The sequence below is a fragment of the Salvelinus fontinalis genome, chromosome 13 (assembly GCF_029448725.1).
Source record: "Salvelinus fontinalis isolate EN_2023a chromosome 13, ASM2944872v1, whole genome shotgun sequence".
Taxonomy (NCBI): domain Eukaryota; kingdom Metazoa; phylum Chordata; class Actinopteri; order Salmoniformes; family Salmonidae; genus Salvelinus; species Salvelinus fontinalis.
In genome coordinates, this window is record NC_074677.1 from 32,819,693 (window position 1) to 32,835,190 (window position 15,498).

The window sequence follows — 15,498 nt, forward strand, 5'->3', positions numbered from 1 at the left end:
GCTTTCTCACTGTCACATGCCCCCATCCTATCCTACCCCTCCCACACACCCCTATTCCACACCCTCCCGTCCCCTACGTTCCCACCCCACCCCCTCCTACCTCTCTTCTCCCGAGGTGCTCTGCCTTAATTACCTGCAGCTACAATCCTGAGCCCTGACATGGCCTGTCAGTGTACCACAGTCACTGTCTGCCACTGGGGAAGGCAGCCCAGCACCGGACCGGACCACACCACAGACACACAGACAGAGCTTTGCCCTGCTCTGTCCTCAACAAGCATGGCCATGCTGTAATGGCTAACAACAAACCAACAATGCTACAGCCACTATCACTCCGACAGCCTAGTCTTAGGAATGGACTGGAGGACATAATATGGCCAGTTGCTAGATAACTGTATGAAGGTCAAGGGATGGTGAGATACTGTATCATTGTTGCACACACTTGTGAATATGGAGGACACTATTAAGAATTCGGGAGGCTGAAATTAGGAACATTTAGGAGCTTGGCTGTCATCTGTTGGGTGGGTGTTGTTTAGTGGAGGTAAACACGTGCACAGAGCTGTAAGCTCGGTCAGTTATGTTCCTACATTTACTTAAATAAATCGCCTGAGTGGTTTTGAAAGCAGCAGTCGGTGATGGGCAGTTACACACTGTCCCTGGACACGTTTCACTGGGGCTGATTGAGCAGCCGTTGATCTTCACATGAGAGACAGAGAGAGTTTTAAGTGTTCCGTACAAAGAAAATCTCCTCTCCTAGTCAGCATGAGGAGCTAGTAGATTCCACATGATTGTTTCACATTATTATCTCTATTGTTGATTAGAGCAAGAACATGTTGATTGTAGATGGACACCACCAAATATGTTCATTCAGCGCCACTAGCTGGATAGCCCTACAGCACACACACACTCACCTTGACTGGAGGAGTGTGTGATGGTGCGTGCCCTTGAACTGTTAGGCAGGTAGGCCTCTAGCAGTGTAACAGACAGGAAGCACTCAGAGCCAGACCTGAGCGGACAGGACTGGGAGGGAGCATTAGAGTCACCAGCAATCCAGAATCAGAGCCTTCGCTATGGGCCTTCTCCAACAGAGAGTGACACAACTACAGTGTCATACATTATTTCACACCAAGAGAAATCCCTCTTCCAAACCCAACAGCCAAACCAGCCACACCCTTAGACCCCTCATCTTTGCTGATAGATGGAAATACAAAAGCCCCATTCATTATATATGTGTTGGATTCATTATTGAACAGTATCACTTTTTTGTTCTTTGTGGTTTGGCTCATGGAAAAATGATGTTGATTAAAGGTACAGGTCACTGAGTTGGTGTTGGGGCTTTTAGAGAGGTGTCTGTGGGGATGACTGAGGTCAGTGGATGTTGTGACTTGTGGTTGTGTATGTGCGTGTGTGTGTGTGTGTGTGTGTGTGTGTGTGTGTGTGTGTGTGTGTGTGTGTGTGTGTGTGTGTGTGTGTGTGTGTGTGTGTGTGTGTGTGAGTGTGTGTGTGAGTGTGTGTGTGAGTGTGTGTGTGAGTGTGTGTGTGAGTGTGTGTGAGTGTGTGTGTGAGTGTGTGTGTGTGTGAGTGAGTGAGTGAGTGTGTGTGTGTGTGTGTGTGTGTGTGTGTGTGTGTGTGTGTGTGAGTGTGTGTGTGAGTGTGAGTGTGAGTGTGAGTGTGAGTGTGAGTGTGAGTGAGAGAGAGGCCTTAAACTTTGATGCAGGAGGCTAATGAAGAGAAGGTTAGTAGAGATTTGAGTTTTTCTGAAACTCTGTCCTGATGCATCTCTAGTAGACATAGTAAGGTTAGGGGGATTGTGTGTGTGTTCAGTGGTTGTGTTGACCTAGAAGCTTTACAGTAATAATGTGTTTTTCCTCCTCATGTCAAACCTGGCTCTTCCCTGGCTATTGCATTGACTCATTTACATATAGAACCGGAACAAATGAAAATGTAATAAAAGATTAGATTTTTCACATGGGGATGTTTTTCAGCGGCAGGGACTGGGAGACTAGTCAGGATCGAGGCAAAGATGAACGGAGCAAAGTACAGAGAGATCCTTGATGAAAACCTGCCCCAGAGTGCTCAGGACCTCAAACTGGGGCGAAGGTTCACCTTCCAACAGGACAACAACCCTAAGCTAACAACCAAGACAACGCAGGAGTGACTTCGGGACAAGTCTCTGAATGTCCTTGAGTGGCCCAGCCAGAGGTTGGACCTGAACCCGACCATCTCTCTGGAGAGAGACCTGAAAATAGCTGTGCAGCCATGCTCTCCATCCAACCTGACAGAGCTTGAGATGATCTGCTGAGAAGAATGGGAGAAACTCCCCAAATACAGTTGTGCCAAGCTTGTAGCATCATACACACGAAGACTCGATGCTGTAATCGCTGTCAAAGTGCTTCAACAAAGTACTGGGTAAAGGGTGTTTGATTCCACATGAGTGTTGAATCGTTGAATCGAAACAATGTAAAATATAAAAAAAATATTAAAAGAAAAAAAAAATCACACAAAAAAAACCAACCATTCTATCAGATATTTCAGCATTTTACAAAAATTACATTTTTCTTCTTCATTTAAGTGGTATACAAAGTGGCAATTTTGTTTTTCCTCAGTTGCTTTATGACTCTCAAACCTAATGAAATCCTTATGGTGTAGCTGACTCTGCTCATTCATGATTAACTTAGGATTTTAGACAAATCTGACAGAGTTGACAAAATCTTAGGAATCACAGTTTTGAGAGAAATGTTCTTTAAAGTCAGAGAGGGCTATTGCAAGAAACTACATAATATACTTTTCCAGTTCATATTCATTATTTCCAGTGCTTAGAATTTGAAGCACTTTTTTAGAGAGTTGAAATTAATTTTGGATCCTTTGCTCTGGACATTTCCTGGCATAGCGCCGATAATATTTAGAAAATTCCAAAAGCAAATCTTAAAATTCTCAATGTAATTTTTAAGAGCAATATAATGCGCTTAACAAAACATACAAATGCCAAGAAAAAATATAAATAGGTTGCCAAAAATATTTGGTAGAAAAACAGTAAATTTATGGCCAATAGAAAAACACCGGGCAAAACACCCATAAACTCACACATCTGAGTAGGCCTATTATCAGGAATCAAGGTAAGACCCAAGTGCAGACTGTGTGAGGTAACAATGTTTATTGTAACAACAAGGGCAGGCAAACAACAGAGCCTGTTGTTAGAGGTCAAGGTACAGGACCTAGAGGTCAAGGTACAGGACGGCAGGCAGGCTCAGAGTCAGGTCAGGCAGGGGTAGGTAATCCAGAGTAGAGGTCAAGGTACATGACGGCAGGCAGGCTCAGAGTCAGGTCAGGCAGGGGTAGGTAATCTAGAGTAGAGGTCAAGGTACAGGACGGCAGGCAGGCTCAGAGTCAGGTCAGGCAGGGGTAGGTAATCCAGAGTAGAGGTCAAGGTACAGGACGGCAGGCAGGCTCAGAGTCAGGTCAGGCAGGGGTAGGTAATCCAGAGTAGAGGTCAAGGTACAGGACGGCAGGCAGGCTCAGAGTCAGGTCAGGCAGGGGTAGGTAATCCAGAGTAGAGGTCAAGGTACAGGACGGCAGGCAGGCTCAGAGTCAGGGACATGCAGAGTGGTCAGGCCGGCAGGATCAGGGTCAGGGACAGGCAGAGTGGTCAGGCCGGCGGGAATAGGGTCAGGACATGCAGAGTGGTCAGGCCGGCGGGAATAGGGTCAGGACATGCAGAGTGGTCAGGCCGGCGGGATCAGGGTCAGGGACAGGCAGAGTGGTCAGGCCGGCGGGAATAGGGTCAGGGACAGGCAGAGTGGTCAGGCCGGCGGGAATAGGGTCAGGACAGGCAGAGTGGTCAGGCCGGCGGGAATAGGGTCAGGACATGCAGAGTGGTCAGGCCGGCAGAAATAGGGTCAGGACATGCAGAGTGGTCAGGCCGGCGGGAATAGGGTCAGGACATGCAGAGTGGTCAGGCCGGCGGGAATAGGGTCAGGACATGCAGAGTGGTCAGGCCGGCGGGATCAGGGTCAGGACAGGCAGAGTGGTCAGGCCGGCGGGAATAGGGTCAGGGACAGGCAGAGTGGTCAGGCCGGCGGGAATAGGGTCAGGACAGGCAGAGTGGTCAGGCCGGCGGGATCAGGGTCAGGACAGGCAGAGTGGTCAGGCCGGCGGGAATAGGGTCAGGGACAGGCAGAGTGGTCAGGCCGGCGGGAATAGGGTCAGGACAGGCAGAGTGGTCAGGCCGGCGGGAATAGGGTCAGGACATGCAGATTGGTCAGGCCGGCGGGAATAGGGTCAGGGACAGGTAGAGTGGTCAGGCCGGCGGGAATAGGGTCAGGACATGCAGAGTGGTCAGGCCGGCGGGAATAGGGTCAGGACATGCAGAGTGGTCAGGCCGGCGGGATCAGGGTCAGGACAGGCAGAGTGGTCAGGCCGGCGGGAATAGGGTCAGGACAGGCAGAGTGGTCAGGCCGGCGGGAATAGGGTCAGGACATGCAGAGTGGTCAGGCCGGCGGGAATAGGGTCAGGACAGGCAGAGTGGTCAGGCCGGCGGGAATAGGGTCAGGACATGCAGAGTGGTCAGGCCGGCGGCAATAGGATCAGGACATGCAGAGTGGTCAGGCCGGCGGGAATAGGGTCAGGACATGCAGAGTGGTCAGGCCGGCGGGAATAGGGTCAGGACATGCAGAGTGGTCAGGCCGGCGGGAATAGGGTCAGGACATGCAGAGTGGTCAGGCCGGCGGGAATAGGGTCAGGGACATGCAGAGGGTCGAAAACCAGGAGGACGAAACAGGTCAAACAGATCAGCGTGTAACATGTATATGGCAGTGCTATAGTGGGCTAACAACATGCTACCTACAGTGCCTTTGGAAAGTATTCAGAACACTTGTTCCACATTTTGTTACATTACAGCCTTTTGTAAAATGTATTGCATTTCATTTTTTCCTCATCAATCTACACACAATACCCCATAATGACAAAGCAAAAATAGGTTTTTAGACATTTTTGCAAATGTATTACAAACAAAAAACTGAAATATTCCATTTACATAAGTACTCAGAACCTTTGTTGAAGTACTTTGTTGAAGCGCCTTTGGCAGCGATTACAGCATTGAGTCTTAATGGATATGATGCTACACCTGTATTTGGGGAGTTTCTTCCAATCTTCTCTGCAGATCTTCTCAAGCTCTGTCAGGTTGGATGGGGAGCATTGCTGCACAGCTATTTTCAGGTCTCTCCAGAGAGACGGTCGATTTCAAGTCCGGGCTCTGGCTGGGCCACTCAAGGACATTCAGAGACTTGTCCCGAAGCCACTCCTGTTGGAAGGTGAACCTTTGCCCCAGTTTGAGGTCCTGAGCGCTCTGGAGCAGGTTTTCATCAAGGATCTCTCTGTGCTTTGCTGCGTTCATCTTTGACTCGATTCTGACTAGTCTCTCAGTCCCTGCCATTGAAAAACATCCCCACAGTATGATGCTGCCACCACCATGCTTCACCGTAGGGATGGTGCCAGGTTTCTTCCAGATGTGACGCTTGGCAATTAGGCCAAAGAGTTCAATCTTTGTTTCATCAGACCAGAGAATCTTGTTGTGCCTTTTGGCAAACTCCAAGCGGGCTGTCATGTACTTTATACTGAGGACTCGCTTCCGTCTGGCCAGTCTCCATAAAGGCCTGATTGGTGGAGTGCTGCAGAGATGGTTTTCCTTCTGGAATATTTTCCAATCTCCACAGAGGAACTCTAGAGCTCTGTCAGAGTGACCAATGGGTTCTTGGTCAACTACCTGATAAAGGCCCTTCTCCCCCGATTGCTCAGTTTGGTCGGTCGGCCAGCTCTAGGAAGAGCTTTGGTGGTTCCAAACTTCTTCCATTTAAGAATGATGGAGGCCCCTGTGTTCTTGGGGACCTTCAATGCAGCAGACATTTTTTGGTACCCTTTCCCAGACCTGTGCCTCAACACAGTCCTGTCTCGGAGCTCTACGAACAATTCCTTCGACCTCATGGCTTGGTTTTTGCTCTGACATGCACTGGTGTGTGCCTTTCCAATCCATTGATTTTAGCACAGGTGGACTCCAATCAAGTTGTGTAAACATCTCAGGGATGATCAATGGAATGATGCACCTGAGCTCAATTTCGGGTCCATTTTAGAATAAGGCTGTAATGTAACAAAATGTGGAAATAGTCAAGGGGTTTGAATACTTTTTCGAAGGCACTGTATACGAGCTGCTCTTCTTGAATGAGGAAGTCGGGATCCTTAAATGACCTGCCCTAACCTGGCACTGACAACTTTAAATAAACCGTGTAAATTTACTTTTACGGCTACTACTGCACACTCAACATGAAAATGGCCAATAGCCTACATAACACGTTAATGAGAACAAAAACATAATTTGCATAATGTCACGACTTCGACCGAGGCAGGCTCTCCTTCCCGTTCGGGTGGCGTTCGGCGGTCGTCGTCACCGGCCTATTAGCTGCCACTGATCCTTTTCTCCCCCTCCCTATGTGTTTATTGGCCGCACCTGTTTTGTATGAGGGGTAATTAGTTGGGCTTATTTAATCAGCCGGCATTCACGTTTCTTTGTGCGGGATTGTTTGCGTGTAAGTAGTGGTGTGCTACATGTTTCTGGACTGAGTTCTTTTACCCCGTGTCTGGGGTTGGTTATAGTGTACACCCAGTGTGTTAATAGGGTGGACTAGATGGTCCGTGTTCATTAAAGAACATTTTGGATTTGGCACCTGCTGTTTCCTGCGTGTTGACTCCACACTCTGACACCCAGGCCTTACACATAAATGTGTTGACAATACCAAACAAAGAGAAAACAATCTTTCTATAATGGTAAACAGAATCTGGTGTTTGTGCCAGTTGTGTAGCCAGAAATGTGTTGGTGGATGGACCTGCAGAAATTTGGGTGGGGAAAACTTCCTGCAATTTGGAAATGTGGCAAAGAAAAAGGTTTGCAGCTTTATAGCTTATCTCATGCTATTCTAAATTTTGCCATGAAACTGAGAGAAAATGTTGCTGTTTTAAAGCAAATTTCCTGCAATTCTATACATTTTGCCATACAAATGCCAACATTTAGCATTTTTAAAGTTAATTCAAATGAAAACATAGGTGTGTTGACTGTGATAAAGGCACTGGATTATGCATTGTCTTGTTTGCTAAATTAACAAAGGAAATATGCAGTGGCAAGTTATGTATAGCCATAGAAGCTCAGTGACATAATTATGCCTCGATGCAGTCATATTCGTGTTTTATTGTGGGTGTGACTTTCAGTTAGTTCTTTTTGGCAACCCATCCAGTGAGAGCGAATGTCATTCTCGTTTATCTGTTCTGTTATATTTAATAAAATCTGACTAACCCAGTGCACTGCTTGGTATGAATTCTATCTGACTGTGTTTGCATGTTTAGGTAAAAAGACAAATAATGTTCAATTTGGAACACTGACAAGTAAAGAGCATAACATCTGTTCAATCTGATTGGTGGGGCTTACCCAGGCCCACCCGTGCCTACGCCCCTGGTTTCTGCTCTTATGTAGCCCTAATACAGTAAGGCATGATGTTTGGGAATAGCGATAGCACAGGGTTAGCAAGAAATGTTTGTACCTAACAATCAGTCCATTTGTTTGGGGAGAAATGGAGGAAAATGTCTGGGCGTGGCAATAGGCCTAGCTCACAGGCACATCATCACACACATCTTCATTCCCATATAATCTCATAGCCTAATTGTGGTGGATGTATAAGATCCAAAACGCCTGCAAATAACAGATATCAGCAGAGATTGAGTAAGTCTATAGTAGCCTTTCAGACCAAACAGACAGACAGACAGAAAGACAGATAGCCAGACAGACAGACATCTGTAGTCTGGCCCAGGCTGATGGATTTGTATTGATAGGATACACATTAATCTTTCATCTGTCTTTTTAAGATTCTCTCGGCCTGGTTTTGAGCTTTCCCTTGCTTTTCTCCTCTCAGTATTATCAATAGATTTTCAGAAGTATAGCTGCTACTCTGTTAAGCAACTGTATAAACTTCAGTCAGGCAGCAATGTTTATTTCATGTGATCTGACTGTTTTATCACTGCTGTTAATGAGATGATTATTCACACAGCCACCCTCTAGAAGTTCACTGCCAGCACCACCCACACACACATGGTCGTTTTTGGTCCTAACAGTCTGTTGATTTACCTCAGTTTGACTAGGTCATTCAGTTAATAAGACAGTTGAAGATAGCTTGGTCATAAGAGACAGCTAAGTATTTTATGCTGTGTGTGGTTGTGGTAATATTTTACATTATAGCAGAGCATAAAGTGGTGATAACGAGGTGCAACAGGCACAGCTCTCGGTGACATTCAGAAAGCAAGTGGCGAGGAGAGCTAACAGTATCCTAGACTGTCCTGATCAACCCCTGCTTGACCATTTTGCGCTTCTCCCCTCAGGTTCTCGTTTTAGACTTCCCAAACCCAATAGCAACAGATACAAGAACTCTTTTATCCCACAGGCCATAAACTTTCTGAATCTGCATATGAAGTGAAATGTATTTAAATTGCTACACTTTTATCCATCTCATTGCCTTGAACATGAGTGCATACAAGTCCCCAGACTGTATCTATCACATAGAATGTTTTCAAATCAAAATCACATTTTATTGATCACATACACATGGTTAGCATATGTTAATGCGAGTGTAGCGAAATGCTTGTGCTTCTAGTTCCGACAGTGCAGTAATATCTAACAAGTAATTTAACAATTCCACAACTACCTTATATACACAAATCTAAAAGGGGTGAATGATAATATGTAGATATAAATGTATGGATGAGCGATGGCCGAGCGGCATAGGCAAGGTGCAATAGATGGTATAAGATACAGTATATACAGTACATATGATATGAGTAATGTGAGATATGTAAACATTATTAAAGTTGCATTATTTAAAGTGGCATTGTTTAAAGTGACTAGTGATCCATTTGTTAAAGTGTCCAGTGATTGGGTCTCCATGTAGGCAGCAGCCTCTCTGAGTTAGTGATTGCTGTTTAGCAGTCTGATGGTCTCTCAGTCCCAGCTGTGATGCACCTGTACTGACCTCGCCTTCTGGATGGTAGCGGTGTGAACAGGCAGTGGCTCGGGTGGTTGTTGTCTTTGATTATCTTGTTTGCCTTCCTGTGACATTGGTTGCTATAGGTGTCATGGAGGGCAGGTAGTTTGCCCCAAGTGATGCGTTGTGCAGACCACACCACCCTCTGGAGAGCCTTGCGGTTGAGGGCAGTGCAGTTGCCGTACCAGGATGCTCTCGATTGTTGATCTGTGAAAGTTAGTCAGGGTTTTGGATGACAAGCCACATTTCTTCAGCCTCCTGAGGCTGAAGAGGCGCTGCTGCGCCTTCTTCACCACGCTGTCTGTGTGGTTGGACCATTTCAGTTTGTCGTTGATGTGTACGCCGAGGAACTTAAAACTTTCCACTTTCTCCACTGCTGTCCCTTTGATGGGGATAGGGGGGTGTTCCCTCTGCTGTTTCCTGAAGTCCACGTTCATCTCCTTTGTTTTGTTGATGTTGAATGAGTGGTTATTTTCCTGACACCACACTCCGAGTGCCCTCACCTCCTCCTTGTAGGCTGTCTCGTCGTTGTTGGTAATCAAGCACACTACTGTTGTGTCGTCTGCAAACTTGATGATTGAGTTGGAGGTGTGCATGGCCACGCAGTTGTGGGTGCAGGAGGGGGCTGAGCATGCTCCCTTGTGGGGCCCCAGTGTTGAGGGTCAGCGAGGTGGAGATGTTGTTTCCTACCTTCACCACCTGGGAGCGGCCTGTCAGAAAGTCCAGGACCCAATTGCACAGGGCGGGGTTGAGGCACAGGGCCTCCAGCTTGATGATGAGCTTGGAGGGTACTATGGTGTTGAATGCTGAGCAGTAGTCAATGAACAGCATTCTTACATAGTTATTCCTCTTGTCCAGATGGGATAGGGCAGTGTGCAGTGTGATGGCGATTGCAGTTTGCTAATCTTCTATGTATCTCCATGTTATCCACTGTCTAACCCCAGTCATTTGGGCTGTGAGTCAGCGTGGGCGTTCATGGAGGTCCAGGAGGAGATAATAAATGGCCATTTTGGCCAGGCCGTAATGTGTACTCTACTCTCTGTGTGAGAGAGATGCGCTGTCTTGTTATTTGTTGTTTGTTTTCCTGCACCTGCGTCCCCCTGCTCTGTACGGGCTGAGAAAGTCGGGATGTGAGAGACAGGGTCAGGTGACCATGAAGGAGCTGAATGTTACCGAGAACCTGAGAGGTGAGGAAAGGGAGAGAGAAAGGAGGGGAGGAGAGGAGAGAGAGTGGGATGGAGAGGAAAGGGAGAGAGAAGGAGTGGAGAAGAGGAGAGGAGAGAGGGTGGGATGGAGAGGAAAGGGAGAGAGAAAGGAGGGGAGAAGAGGAGAGGAGAGAGAGTGGGATGGAGAGGAAAGGGAGAGAGAAAGTAGGGGAGAAGAGGAGAGGAGAGAAAGTGGGATGGAGAGGGAAGGGAGAGAGAAAGGAGGGGAGAAGAGGAGAGGGGAGAGAGAGGGAAGGGAGAGAGAAAGGAGTGGAGAAGAGGAGAGGAGAAAGAGTGGGATGGTGAGGAAAGGGAGAGAGAAAGGAGGGGAGAAGAGGAGAGGAGAGAGAGTGGGATGGAGAGGAAAGGGACATAGAAAGTAGGGGAGAAGAGGAGAGGAGAGAAAGTGGGATGGAGAGGGAAGGGAGAGAGAAAGGAGGGGAGAAGAGAAGAGGAGAGGAGAGAGAGTGGGATGGAGAGGAAAGGGAGAGAGAAAGGAGTGGAGAAGAGGAGAGGAGAAAGAGTGGGATGGTGAGGAAAGGGAGAGAGAAGTGGAGAGGAGAGAAAGGAGGGGAGAAGAGGAGATGAGAGAGAGTGGGATGGAGAGGGGAGAGAGAGAAAGGGGGGGAGCAGAGGAGAGAGAGTGGGATGGAGAGGGAGGGGAGAGAGAAAGAGACAGAGTGAAGAAGAAAAAAGGAGGAGTGGTCATTTTCTGGAGAGAGCAGTGGAGAGCTACAGAGACAGAGAGAGTGGGAGAATGCCTCTGACACTCCTAGTGGCCTTTCTCTCTGTCTCTCTCTTTCTCTCTCTGCTAGTAACTGCCTGTATCTTATTGGCTGAGTGCTTTCAATCTCTCTCTCTCTCTCTCTCTCTCCTCCACTGTACCTCACTGTTTTCCTTGACAATGGTCTCTAAAGTATCTCTCTGCTCTCCTACATTGGGTTCTGGACTCTGGCAGCGCCTGCATTCGTCCGTCTCGGCTTCACTGTTTTAAGGAATCAGCCGTCCAGAAACGGGGCTACATTTTGAATGAGTATGTAAAAAGGTGTATTGAGACAAAAGCAGTCATGAGGCAGCCTTTCTTCATTTTTCACCTTTCAAACACACTCAGAGCTCAGCTTTGATGGCTCTTTGTTCACATTTAGAACCTGCAAAGTACAACAGAGGAGGCTGGCCCTATTCTCCAAACAACAGCTACACACCTTATGGAACCTGTATGTATTCTGACTGTCTCTCAACCCTGTCTTTGCCTTGCTAAGAGGGATCCACTCATTGTTCATCCATTCGCTCTGTAATGGCTGACGATGGAGCTGGTTGTATTTATATTTATGAGAGCTTCAGGCTAACTCTTAGCATGTATTAATACTATGATGAGCCACCTGCAGCTGCCTAGCTGGTCTGAGAGCTATTGATCTGTGTGTTTACCACAGGGGTAAATACAGTAGGACACACACTCACACTCACACATGCACGCAACCACACACACCACACGCACACACGCGCACACGCACACACACACACACACACACACACACACACACACACACACACACACACACACACACACACACACACACACACACACACACACACAGTTGGAGTTACTACACCATGCTATTCAGACCACTCATCAATCAAACATGTGAATCTTGGTTGTGTGTGTGTGTGCTCCCAAACAGCCAATCTATTGAACTGTTAATGTTGGGGTTTGATGATTTCCTGTTAGCCGATCCATAAGAATGGAGCGGTCATGCACTTCCCTTCGCCATTCCATGCTTATGGAAGTCTCAATTTAGAAACTAAAACAACCCTGACTGATGACAACACATGCCATCCAATTTAGATTTCCCCAATGTCTGTAAGTTTGAGGTACAAATAGTTATGTGACTCTATGTATATAAAGGAAATCCTGTGCATTTTGGTATGTGTGAACTGAGTGTTTAAATGCAATATACATGTATATTATGCAAGTATTTGTATATGCTATACCAGACTAGGTGGAAGCAGGTTGTGGTAGATGGAGCCCTTGTTAGGAATTGATGAAGCACTAAAATGTTTGTTCCCATGGTAAGGGGATTGGCAGCACAGGCAGGCATGTAGGCAGGCTGGGTAGAGACAGTGCAGGGAATGAGGCAGGCTGGGTTGTGACAGGGCAGGGAATGAGGCAGGCTGGGTTGTGACAGGGCAGGGAATGAGGCAGGCTGGGTTGTGACAGGGCAGGGAATGAGGCAGGCTGGGTACTCTATAATAGAGTACCTTTGAGTACATCACAAGGTCCGTTGCTTTAGTGTTAGGTTGTGACATGACAGGGAGTGTAGGATCACACACCAACAGGTAGGCTGTCTACAATGACAAGGCAGGTTGTGGGAATAGTCTGGAAGACACGTTTGGTGTCGTTCTCAACAGTTTTTTTCATATCCAATAATAATCCATATAACTAAATGAGGTCCATATAAGAAGCAGATAATGTATTTAGGATGACTCACCCAAAAGCCCATGTTAACAATAAGGCAGACACACTAGGTTACATGGAGTGCTTGCCTAGTATCTTTGATTTCCCAGAAGCCTTGGTACCTGCCTACACAGTACACCATACCAGCTAATAAAGGATTGGTTCAGTATTGGGTTGGGTGGGAGGGAGTAGCAGCATCCCCCTCGGGGTCGTGGTTCAGCCCTCCACAAGCAGCCCTCCAGCCCCAGTTTCCCATTATGCACTGTGTTTGTAATCAGGTCTGGTGCTATGCTGGCCCTCCAAGTTCCTCTCCTCTCCCTCGGCTCCTCTGAAATGCCTCTTAATACTGAACAACTCTCCTTTCTCCATTCCTCCTCACTGCAGTTGAAAATAGCACTTTGGCCATGCAGTCAGAGCACAACACCATTACAGCACCACAGACTCAATGTGAAATGCAACATAAGAAGTCTTAGAGATGAATGCATAGTGGAGCTCTGCTGACGAGGCTTTCAGATGTTTTAGTTTAGAAATATTGCAAAATGGCCTCCATTGTTATGATGGAAACTGGTTCTTCTGGCCACTCATCGTTTGTTTATTTCACTCAAAATGTTACATTGTAAAACAACTCCCATAAAAATACCCCTCCAAATAAGGGGATAGAGAATACATTTCAGAAATAAATTCTCCAAAAACGTAAAAAGGCTCAGTGTTTTTTCTTCACGTTGATCAGGATCAGGGATATACAGTATATATTGGTAAAAAGGTGGCTAAGGTGGCTAAAGGCTGAACGTTAGTTGAGAAGATGGGCAGCAAAAAACCTAAACACTACCAATGACTAACATTCCCTGCTCTGCTCTGTTTTCTTTGCAGTTTTCAGTGAAGATCTACGTTCCAGCTTATATTTTGTCAATGCATCTGTGCAAGAGGTAGTGTTTGCCAGCACCACAGGGACCTCGGTGCCCTGTCCCGCCGTGGGCGTGCCCCCCGCCTCGCTGCGCTGGTACCTGGCCACCGGAGAGGAGATCTATGATGTCCCCGGGATCCGCCACGTGCACCCCAATGGCACCCTCCAGATCTTCCACTTCAACCCCTCCAGCTTCAGCAACCTCATCCATGACAACACCTACTATTGCACAGCGGAGAACCCCTCAGGGAAAATCAGGAGCCAAGATGTCCATATTAAGGCTGGTGAGTGGTCTATCTGCTTGGTTTATGCATACTGTATATTGTACAGTAGGGTTGTTTATCTACAGTAGCAGTGATGTGAGAATTATTAATATTATTATTTCAAAAATCATTGCTAGGTAGTTAACATTATCTAGCGCTGGTCTGCTGTACCTGTTCCAAAACTCCAGTATTTCTCTTTCTATAGCTTGTTCTCCATCTTCTTTTTACATGGTGAGCCAACATGTACTCAGCAGTTTTATTTCCATTACTGATCAAAACTTGTTTTGTCAAGGCTCTCTCTTGTCTTTGTTAGGAACATCATATCACAATAAAATCACAGTATCGAATACATCGTATCGAATCACAGTATCGAATACAATCACAATACATATAGAATCTAGATACACCTAAGGGCACCTAAGTATCGTGATTATATTGTATCGTGAGGTCCCTGGAAAAATCCCAGCCCTACAGTATAGTGGTCAGTGGCCAGTGTGGTTATGGAAATGGACAGTTGATTACAGAGGTGGGAATTAGGGCTACAGACAGTGTGGAGATGTTGAACAGAAGCTTGTTGGTCACTAAATGGGGTATAGTATACCACTTGGGTGACTAGTGACCACCTGCTAAACATTTCAGTTGGTAATGTTCAGAGTCAGGGATGTCACATTTGTTATGCTTGTGATTAAAGCAGTGAAGAAAGCAAAGAAACAAAATATATAGACAGCATATAATTTGCCAGAACAGAAAAATTAAAGTCAATTCATTGAGGACTCTCATTTCTTGTTTCCCCCATCTCTTCTAGTTCTACGAGAGCCCTACACGGTCCGTGTGGAGGACCAGAAGGCCATGAGAGGCAATGTGGCGGTGTTCAAGTGCATTATCCCAGCCTCGGTGGAGGTCTACATCACTGTTGTGTCCTGGGAGAAAGACACAGTGTCTATCAACGTCCAGAGTAAGTCTCTGCTCTCTAATCACTCTCTAATCACAAGATAATGTACAGTTGAAGTCGGAAGTTTACGTACACTTAGGTTGGAGTCATTAAAACTAGTTTTTCAACCACTCCACAAATGTCTTGTTAACAAACTATAGTTTTGGCAAGTCGGTTAGGACATCTACTTTGTGCATGACACCAGTAATTTTTCCAACAATTGTTTACAGACAGATTATTTCACTTATAATTCACTGTATCACAATTCCAATGGGTCAGAAATGTACATACACTAAGTTGACTGTGCCTTTAAACAGCTTGGAATATTCCAGCAAATGATGTCATGGTTTTAGAAGCTTCTGATAGGCTAATTGACATCACTTGAGTCAATTGGAGGTGTACCTGTGGATGTATTTCAAGGCCTACCTTCAAACGCAGTGCCTCTTTGCTTGACATCATGGGAAAATCAAAAGAAATCAGCCAAGACCTCAGAAAAAGAATTGTAGACCTCCACAAGTCTGTTTCATCCTTGGGAGCAATTTCCAAACGCCTGAAGGTACCACGTTCATCTGTACAAACAATAGTACTCAAGTATAAACACCATGGGACCACGCAGCCGTCATACTGCTCAGGAAGGAGATGCGTTCTGTCTTCTAGAGATGAATATACTTT

At 46.4% G+C, this 15,498-nt stretch overlaps 1 protein-coding gene across 4 annotated transcripts in view; it reads left to right on the plus strand.

The window, feature by feature from the left end:
- Positions 1-13,603: 13,603 nt before the first annotated feature.
- LOC129868443 (cell adhesion molecule DSCAM-like) overlaps positions 13,604-15,498 on the plus strand; it is a 142,823-nt gene continuing 140,928 nt past the window's right edge. For 2 of the 4 annotated variants that reach the window (XM_055942426.1, XM_055942427.1), the window contains exons 1-2: positions 13,604-13,916; positions 14,701-14,850. In XM_055942426.1, the coding sequence (XP_055798401.1) occupies positions 14,745-14,850 (106 nt within the window). In that variant the 5' untranslated portion in view covers positions 13,604-13,916; positions 14,701-14,744. The remainder of the gene's footprint in view (positions 13,917-14,700; positions 14,851-15,498) is intronic. The other 2 variants (XM_055942428.1, XM_055942429.1) reach the window with 1 other exon arrangement.